At 50.9% G+C, this 9,726-nt stretch overlaps 1 protein-coding gene across 1 annotated transcript; it reads left to right on the top strand.

Annotated features, from left to right (window-relative positions):
• The first annotated feature begins 610 nt into the window (after window positions 1-610).
• Window positions 611-9,518, top strand: LOC119279358 (receptor like protein 27-like). Its single transcript, XM_037560619.1, has 5 exons — window positions 611-878; window positions 2,121-2,344; window positions 4,686-4,949; window positions 6,342-6,987; window positions 7,627-9,518. Exons 1-5 carry the CDS (start codon window positions 611-613, stop codon window positions 9,516-9,518), a joined length of 3,294 nt encoding a protein of 1,097 aa, XP_037416516.1.
• The last annotated feature ends 208 nt before the right edge of the window (window positions 9,519-9,726 follow it).

The following is a 9,726-nucleotide window of genomic DNA, read 5'->3' as shown; positions in this document are numbered from 1 at the left end:
CCCTAGCATTGCAATACCGTTTGTGCTCACTTTTATCATTAGTTACCTTGCTGTTTTTATATTTTCATATTATAAAAACCTATATCTACCATCCATATTGCACTTGTATCACCATCTCTTCACCGAACTAGTGCACCTATACAATTTGCCATTGTATTGGGTGTGTTGGGGACACAAGAGACTCTTTGTTATTTGGTTGCAGGGTTCTTTGAGAGAGACCATCTTCATCCTACGCCTCCCACGGATTGATAAACCTTAGGTCATCCACTTGAGGAAAATTTGCTAATGTCCTACAAACCTCTGCACTTGGAGGCCCAACAACGTCTACAAGAAGAAGGTTGTGTAGTAGACATCAACCACCCGACTCCTCCCGTGTCGCCCCTGCGCGGTGACCGGGGGGAACCCTAGCGCCACCGCGTCCTCGTCCCTCCCCTGACCTCTCCTCCTCCCCGCCGCCGGGCAAAGCCCGGTCGGCGGCGGCGGGATCTCTTCTCCCATGGCTCACTGGATCTGGCACGGGTGGACCGCGGCGGTGGTTGGTGGCGCGCCGACGCGGGCTTGAGGGCGATGGCAGTTTCTCCTGGTGTGCGTGGGAGTCCGCTTGGGGCACATGGCGGCGGCCCTCGGCAAGCAGTGGCGGGCGCTAGGCTCTTGGCGGCGCTTCGGCTTGTGCAGGCGATGGCGGTCCCTTTGCACGGTCGGCGGCTCCGTATCTGACCGGACGGCGTGGGGGATGGCGGCGGCCCGGCGTGGCCGGCGATCTGAATGCGGTGGTGCCGGCTGCTCGCTGATTTGCCGGTGCTCCATGGTTCTTCCTGGTGGTGCTGGTGGTGACGGCGGCCCGTGCATGAGAGTTGGATCCCTTCAAACTGATACGGGTGAAAACTTGCCTTCGGTGTCTACTAAGGCCGGCGGTGGCGGCGCTATCTGCGTCGTTCCCTTCTGGAAGGCATCGCCGTGGAGAAGTTCATGGCCACTCTCTGCTACCTCTGGGGAAACCCTAGATCGGATGATCGGATGACAGCGGCGCTCTGGTGTCGTTCCTTCCTTGGGGGCGTCATTCTTGGAGGTACACACGTGATCGAGGGACCAGAGGACAGATTCTTTGGTGGAGCGGCGCTTCATCCTACACACTGATGGCGACGGATCTTGACGGCGTGGCGCAGTGCAGATTCGGAGTTTGCTATGGGAGGATGGACTCGCGCAGGAGGACGACGATGTCGGGCGTCGTGGTGGCGTCGATGGCAGAGAGACCTGACACAGTACATGCAACAATACATCTCTGAAGATGGATTGGTGGCAGGTTGCTGCGGCGGCCTCATACCCGGCAGGCGTCCTGGTTGAGGAATGCGCCGGATTGGTAGGTGCCCCATACCCGGCAGGCATCCTGATTGGGATCTCAGGTCTTAGATGTTTAGGTTTGGTTGCGATGTCTGTTTGGTATTAGGCCCAGACTATCTGCGCCCCTTCATCAATTGGATAGGTGTAGCAACAGTTGTTGCTTAGACGGTGGCTTTAGTCTTGCTGTTGTATGGCTTTGTAAGGTCTTGTGAGAATAATTAATAAAGTGGTCGTATGCATCGCCCAGATGCAGAGGCCGGGGGTCATCCTCCCTTTTTTAAGAAAAAAAAAATCTCGGCCATTGTTGATTCATCCCCGTATTATGGTGCATCGACCATGCTGTCCCTCAGCCCTCGACAAGGCCGGAAAATTACTCTACCACGACCCCGTTTCAGTCTGCTATATCCGTACAAGGGCGTCGAGCGCCAACCACGACATTCCAGGAGTAAGAGCATCTCCAGCCGTTGGCCCCCCAAGAGGCGCCTAAAATCGCCGCCTGGGGGCGAGCCGGCGCAAAAAAACAGCCTGGGGGCGAGTTAGTCCCCAGTCGCCGGCCTCAAGGCCGCCCCCAGGCGCATCTAATTGTTTTAAAAAAGAAAAGTTTGGCGACGTTCGGTTAAACATGGCTAAATTCAACCAAACTTCGGTGAGTTCATACATATTTAAAATATTTTACAGAAAATAAAAAAAACGCTACTAGGCCTGTCGCCCTTGCCGCTCCTTACCGCCCGCCGCCCTTGAAGCTCTACATGCCGAGGCGCCTGTAGAACTGCGTGTAGTCGCCGCCGCCACCGCCGCCGTCGTCATCGTTGTCGTCGCCTCCTCCGCGGCCGTCGTCCCAGCTGCACCCCTCCCCAGGTTGGCGCGGCAGGTTGGACGGTCCGGGGGCGTCCTCGTCCTCGTTGCTGTCGAGGATCACCACGCCGTGTTCATCCTCACGCCCACGCCTACGGGCGGCTATCTCCTCCAGGGCTCGGTGCTGCCGGACAATCTCGTCGCGGAGGTAGTCGTCCCGCGCCCACTTTAAGGCCTCCTCGTCGGAGAAGCCGCGCCGGGCTATGGCCTCGTACTCCGCGGGGAGGCCGGGCTCCGCCTTCGCCTAACGAGGACGAGGCGTCCAAAGGTGGGGGAGGGTCGGCGATGCGGACTCCGGAGCTGCGGGTGCGGTGGCTGACCGGCGTGTCCTGGGGCTCCGGCTTGACGGGGCGGAGGCAGGGAGAGCCGGTCGAGCGGCCGGACAAGGAGGAGGACGCCCCCGGGTCCATGTGCCTCGGCGTCCACGAGCTCCCACGCCGACGGGAGAAGGACGGTGGAACGGGGTACTCCAGCCTGGCGTGTTGCCACCTTCGATGTACTCGAGGACGGACTCCAGCGTGCGGCCGGGCTCGCCCCACCATCGGTGGCGGCCTTCGGAGTTGAGCCTCCCGGAGGGCACGACGCCGTTGGTGGCCTCGAGCTGCTCGGCATCACGGCGACGGAAGTAGGGCTCCCACAGCGGGCTGTCGGGGACGTACCGTGGACCTTCCCTCGCCGCCTGCGGCAGAGAGGCGCGGATATGCGCAATCTCCGCACGCCGCGCCGCCCCGGTGGGCGGTGGTGGCACAGGGACCCCGCCAGTGCTGATCCTCCACGCCCCGGGCACCCGCATGTCCGGCGGGACCGGGTACTCGGCCTCAAAAAGGAGCCGAGCCTCGTCCTCGTGAAAGTGGTGGCGGCCGATGCCGTTCGCCGCCGCACCATCGCCCGGGAAACGCTCGGCCATGGTTGAACTGGAGACGGCGAGAGGAGAGGGAGGAACGGGGGAGGAACGGGCGTCGGTGATGGAGTGTCTGTGCGTCACCGGCGCGCTGGGGGCGGCTTATATAGGCAGAGGCGCCGCGCGTACGCGTGGCCGCCGTGTGTATGCATGGCAGGCGAGGGACGCGCGTCGTCCGGTCTTCACTGCGCCGCCCGTGAGGCATCAATGGAGGAAGCTGACCGGCGCAGCAGCTTTGGCATTGATTCGCCGCGGGAACCGAGGCGATGAGGACGACGAAGCGGCGAGAAGAGCCGAGTCACTTCCAAGGAGGGCCCGCCGGTTTTCACGCCAAAAACGTTTCAGCCGGCGCCCCCAAGCGCCCCCCAGCGCGCCGGGTTCGGCCTGGATCCGCCGGCGTCAATTTCGGTCCGAACCGGCGAAAAATGGGCCTTTGAGGACGTGATTGGGCAGTTTTTTCGGCGCCAGCGCGAAAAAATCGCCTGGGAAAGCCGTTCTGGGGACACGGCTGGAGATGCTCTAACACTCGACGTGCTGAGCCGGCCCAGTTTACAACAGCAGAACCGCGTGGCTGGCGTCTTCGCCTCTAGAGTCCAGACCGTGCCGGGGGTCGTTGCTTTGGCGCAAGACCACCTGAGGTCGCTGCGTCCATCATTTACTCCTGTGTAAAAAGTACTCCCTCCGTTCCATTTTTTGACACTAGTGTAGTTATGAGGCACGAACGGAACAGTTCTTCTCCGCCTTGCAGTTTAGCCATCCCATTCTTGTTTCTAAATAGCATAATAACATCGGCTCAAGCACAACTGCTAAGTACTAGAGTAATTTTTTTGGGACGAACTGTTCAGTCAAATTAAATCTGCTCAATCAAACGGCTAGGTTATGGCTTTTGTACCCTGATTAGAGAACTATGGAGCGAAGAAGCGTTGTTCATTTTCATCCCCGGATTCTTATTGACACCTCACTATTCCAAGCATTAGAATACACATCGAAATAATATGCTCAGAGTTAATATAGCTTGAAAGGCACGTTCAATTAAGGATCTGCCTCTCTCGAGCAAATTGACACACACACAGAGACCAATTATCTTGGAGAGCAAGGGCGGCCTCCAAATTTTCAGTCTCCAAATCAGCAATGTCTAATGTTGGCTCGCTCAACTTGTATACCCTAATACTCAGACACACTATCTATAGTAACCTAATCAACTTCAGCTCACAAAGAGAGCTTCCTAATCGAACTAACAATGTAGCTCTCCTGTTGTAGATTCCTGCCGAAGGAGACACGCTATGGCACTACCCCAGCTTGCAACGGGCCTACGGGCAACTGGACCTTGACTCATGAGAGGTAGCAGCAAGTCGTTCTTTAATTTGAACTTTGAATTAAGTCTCATGAGTCAAGTCTCTGTAAGGCAACGAAAAACGCAGCTACCAACACGGCAACTATAATGGCGCTGCAGCAATTGCACAGGAAATGACGTTGGCCACATAATGGCGCTGCACACGCTTTCATCTTGATGAACCTGTAATGCTGGGAACGAGGGCAATTTACTGTTGATGTTTCTACATCTTTTATTTATAACCCTGAGCACCAGCTTGAGGTTGTAAAGCAGACTCGTAGTAGAAAGATGAGGTACAGGCGCTCACAGCTTCACTTCATCCTGCTATTGCTCGCATACTACTGCCCCACCCACATCGCTGCCAACGGCAATGGAACCACAGTCCAGTGCCTCCCTGGTCAGGCTTCGTCTCTACTCCAGCTCAAGCACTCCTTCCACAACCCAAACCTCTCGTCTTGGCAGCATGGCACGGATTGTTGCCACTGGGAGGGTGTTGGCTGCGACATGGCCTCCAGTCAGGTGATCACTTTGGACCTCAGTTATCGTGACCTACAGAGCACCAGAGGTCTCAGCCCAGCACTATTCAACCTCACCTCTCTTAGAAACCTAAGCCTAGCATCCCAACTCAGCCTGTAAGTGGATGCGGGCCGTCCGCGGCACCCATGTCCAAGCCCGCAAAAATCGTGTCCGTGGACACCCGCGTCTAATCGCCGAAATTATGTGGGACTTACGGGCTTGCCCACGGAACCCACGTTGATCCCACATCTGCCAACGCTATGCTAAAAAATCACGCGACCATGAGATTGACTCGACCTTGCGGACTGAGCGCGGCGAGCAGCAGCCAGAGCGCCGCAGCTAGGTCCGGCCCAAACCATCCTACCTCACTGCCTTCGTTTCCGCCATCCATGCCGCCGGGCCCGTGTGACCCTGCCGTTGCTTCCGCAGTCGCCTCCCTCCTCGTCATCTTCACCCACCACATCACCTCCCTGCTACCATTAGCTGCCGCTTGTACCTCATCGAGAATTCAAGACCTTCGGGCGACCTGAGCACTCGCCGGCAATCGTGGTGGCACAACAACAACCAGCGGTGGTGGGCGCTGTGAATATCCAATCCCTCGGCACAAGCACTGCTACGGCTGCCGCACGCAGCTCGAGCTGATGGCTGATGCTGCCATTCGCGGGAGGATCATCAGTGCCCGCAAAAAGGCATCAGGAAGCCAACTACAATGTCGTATCAGTTTTCTGTTGCTATGATGATCGCGGCACTGTTACTACTGTATAAGCAATTTCTTGTCAGATTTTGGACCTTCGATTGATTTGAGTCACCGCTGAGTGCAAGACAATGTGATTGGATTTCGGTTGCTACTTTCTTCTAACTGCTGTTTTCCTGGGAGCCAGCTATAGTCGAGTTTGAAGTATTGCGTAACCAATCAATGGCTTACTGTTGCATCAGTGCTTATAAGAATTTAACTTTAGTGGGCATCCCACTAAACCCACTTATTCCGCATAAAAACATGTGGGCTTTGGCGGGCCTCCCACATAACGTATGCGGCAACTGTGGGGCGGACGCGGGACTCCCGCGTACAGTCCCACTTGCACCCTGAATCCCAACCGTCGGGTTTGAGAGGCTTAGCGAGCTCATCTCCATTGATTTGCGTCATATAAACCTTGTTGGTCAAATCCCTATTGGCATTGCTCACCTCAAGAAATTGCAGAAACTCGATTTCTCCTACAATACTGAACTTTATTTCGGTGAACCAAGTTTTCAGATGGTTGTAGGAAATCTGAGCAATCTGAGGGAGCTCTATCTTGATGCAGTGAAAATCTCCCGCGATGGAGAAACTTGGTCTAACTCTTTAGCAAACTCTGTTCCTCGATTGCAATTCCTTAGTTTGTATGACTGGTCTACCAGGTCAGATACACTTCCTTCTCAAGACTCCAGTCCCTCCAGAAGATCAGACTTTCACAAAATAGTATCTCCGGCGAGGTTCCTGTGTTCCTTGCTGCCTTCTCTTCCTTGAGTACCCTTGATCTATCTGATAATGAATTTGAAGGGCAGTTTCCCACAAAGATATTCCACCTAAAAAAGTTAAGGTCAATTGACTTGTCTTTGAACACTAGGCTTTTCGGGCACCTACCAAATTTCCCAGTTCAAAATAGTTTGGAGTTACTTGATCTTACGGACACCAACTTCACTGCATCAATACCAGACTCTTTTGTCAACCTCAAGTTCTTGAGATCCTTGGCGCTCAGCATGAGAGAACTTGCCGATGGCACTATCCCTTTAACATTCAAGCTTCCTAGCTTACAGTTCCTGTCACTCCATGGGTCAGGCTCGGAGAAGCCAAATTTCTCTTGGATCGGCAATCTTGAGCGTTTAAGATACTTGGACCTGGAACACTACAACTTGTCCAGTCCAATAACTTCTTGGGTTGGCAACCTTACAAGTTTGACAAGTTTGTTGCTTCGAGATTGCAGCTTATATGGGAGGATACCCATCTGGATCGGCAACTTAACAAATCTTTCTAGGCTATATCTTACCAGCAATAACCTCCAAGGTGAGATCCTAAATTCCTGGGTTTTTTTTTCCTGATGTACCTACAATGAGAACTTTGTTCGTGGGAGATTTTTTTCTAATGAAAGGGAATTGAACCTGGTTTTATAAATGAAAAGTTATATAGTCTAGCCATAAAAGAAAAGGGTTCCCGCAAAAAAAGCATAAAGGAAAAGGGAACTGACATATTGCTGATTCGGACTAAATGCTCAACAATAATAAGGAAAAGTGTTAAAGAAACGCCAGCATCCTAGTCTTGTACTACATCCTAGAAGATCGATCATAAGAGAAATCATATGAGCTGCTAACTTGCCAATGCACAACCTTTTGATATGTTAAATATCTGCTCCGCCACTCGCCATAGACTTGGTGCTGCACATTTCTTCCGTGCTCTTTCTTTAATAGATCCCAAGATTCAATTGTGATGCATCACAGAATTAGGATCATCAGGATAAACAGGCTGAAAACAAGCCTTGTTCCTTTCTTTCATAAAGCCTGTAAAATTTCTGGCTTAATATATTAAAAGTATTATCCATTCAGTGCCATGTTATTTTGTTCGCATGCGATTCTATTTCGATTTAGAAGAATATATCTGTAAATTACTACCCTTTGAGTTTGACCGGTTTTATCTCTATATGTGCAGGTGACATTCCAAAATGTTTGTTCAATCATCCAAAGTTGGGAGAACTGAACTTAGGATCAAATCAACTTTCTGGTCATCTTGTGGATGTTTCTGCACCTCGATCTTCACCTTTATATTACATTGTGTTAAGTTATAATCAGCTAAGTGGCCACATACCCAAATCATTCTTTCAGTTGACAAAACTAGAAGATATTCTGCTTGAATCGAATAAACTGGAGGGCGCTGTGGAGCTTAGCCTTCTTTCAGGACTGAAATATCTAGAACTGTTGAGCCTTTCTGACAACATGCTATCAGTAACAGATGGAGAATATCCATTTCCTTCCCTGCCAAACATGCAAAACCTATACCTTGTGTCTTGCAACCTTGCAAAAATACCAAGTATGTTGAGGCATCAATATGAGATGGATGATGTTGACCTTTCAAACAATAATATAGATGGAGTTATACCATGTTGGTTGTGGGAGAATGGGGAGAACAGTATCCGGTTCAACCTTTCACACAACATGTTCACTAGCCTGGAGAAGTGTACACTACTTAATCCTACCATGAGGAGTTTGGGTTTTCTTGATCTTAGTTCCAATAGACTTGAAGGGAATTTACCAATACCACTCATATCCAGTACATTCGGTGGAGTTTTGTTAGATTATTCCAATAACAGCTTCTCTTCAATTACACCAGCCGTGGATATACATATCAACAACTCCATCAAGCTAGATTTGTCCAAGAATAAACTAAATGGTGATATACCAACTTCAATTTGTGGTGGAAACTATGAAATCCTAGACTTGTCATACAACAACCTTACTGGCCCGATTCCAGCCTGCCTAATTCAACATGGCAATATGAAAGTATTGAAGATGAGAAAGAACCAATTACATGGGATACTTCCTGAAAATATTGGAGAAGGTTGTATGCTTCAGACAATAGATTTGAACAGCAACCTAATTGAAGGGAAAATACCCAGATCACTCTCTAACTGCAGAAGCTTAGAGGTCTTTGACATAGGTAACAATCATATTGTTGATTCTTTCCCGACCTGGTTGGGCTCCATTTCCAATCTTCGAGTTCTCATCTTGAGATCCAACCAATTCTATGGTTCAATTGGGAGTCTTACAAAAGGTGTTGCTGCAAGAAAAATTTTCTCAGGAATGCAAATTGTTGATTTGGACTCAAATAACTTCTCTGGGAGCTTGAGCTCAAAATGGTTTGACATGCTACAAACAATGATGGCAAACTCTAGTGGTGAGGGTAATGCTCTGGCCTTTGATAGTAGTTTTCTTGGGGATCAATACTACCAAGAAATTCTCACATTTAAAGGGATTGAACTTACATTTACCAAGATCCTGACCACTTTCAAGATGATCGATTTCTCAAACAACGCTTTTGATGGTCCCATCCCAGCCTCTGTTGGAAAGCTTATTGCTCTTCATGGTCTGAACATGTCACATAATGCCTTCACCGGAAGAATCCCATCAAAGCTTGGTGACTTGGCACAACTCGAGTCACTGGACCTCTCCCAGAACAAGCTCTCAGGGGTGATTCCACGGGATCTAACCAGCCTAACATATCTCGCGGTGCTGAATCTCTCCTACAACAGTTTGACCGGAATGATACCAGAAGGGCAGCAGTTCTCGTCATTTACCAACAGTTCATTCCAAGGCAATGAAGGACTGTGTGGAAGGCCACTTTCCAAACAGTGCAACAGTTCAGTTACGGGAACTCTCAACTCATCGGTGTCTTCACAAGACAGTGTTGGAACCATAGTGTTGTTTGTGTTTGTGGGATCCGGCTTCGGAGTTGGCTTTGCGGCGGCAGTTGTGTTGTCAGTGGTTTGGCAGGCTAAACGTTGGAACTGCAATTGTTTCCCCGTTCCACCAGTGACCATGATATGACTCGGGGTGTGCCAGTGTGTTTGTGTATCACGTATTCATATGAGCTTGTACGAACCTACTTGTATAAGGTTAATGCACCTTTTCATATAAGACTTGTAAAGTAAGGGAACAAAATCATAGTACGAGCTTGTACGAACCTGCTTCTTAAGGTTAATCAAGACAGAGTCTGTGGTAAACCTTGATCCCCATGTCTTTTGCGGCCAAAGTG

The sequence above is a fragment of the Triticum dicoccoides genome, chromosome 3B, assembly GCF_002162155.2.
Source record: "Triticum dicoccoides isolate Atlit2015 ecotype Zavitan chromosome 3B, WEW_v2.0, whole genome shotgun sequence".
Classification (NCBI taxonomy): Eukaryota; Viridiplantae; Streptophyta; class Magnoliopsida; order Poales; family Poaceae; genus Triticum; species Triticum dicoccoides.
Note: the sequence above shows the minus strand (reverse complement) of the source record. Positions and strands in the feature narration are given on the sequence as shown.

Coding starts and splice junctions, on each gene's coding strand:
- LOC119279358 (XM_037560619.1), top strand. CDS start 611: ATGGCGGCGGCCCTCGGCAAGCAGTGGCGGGCGCTAGGCTCTTGGCGG. Junction 4,950..6,341: donor GCGACATGGCCTCCAGTCAG/GTGATCACTTTG, acceptor CTGGTCTACCAG/GTCAGATACACTTCCTTCTC. Junction 6,988..7,626: donor TACCAGCAATAACCTCCAAG/GTGAGATCCTAA, acceptor CTATATGTGCAG/GTGACATTCCAAAATGTTTG.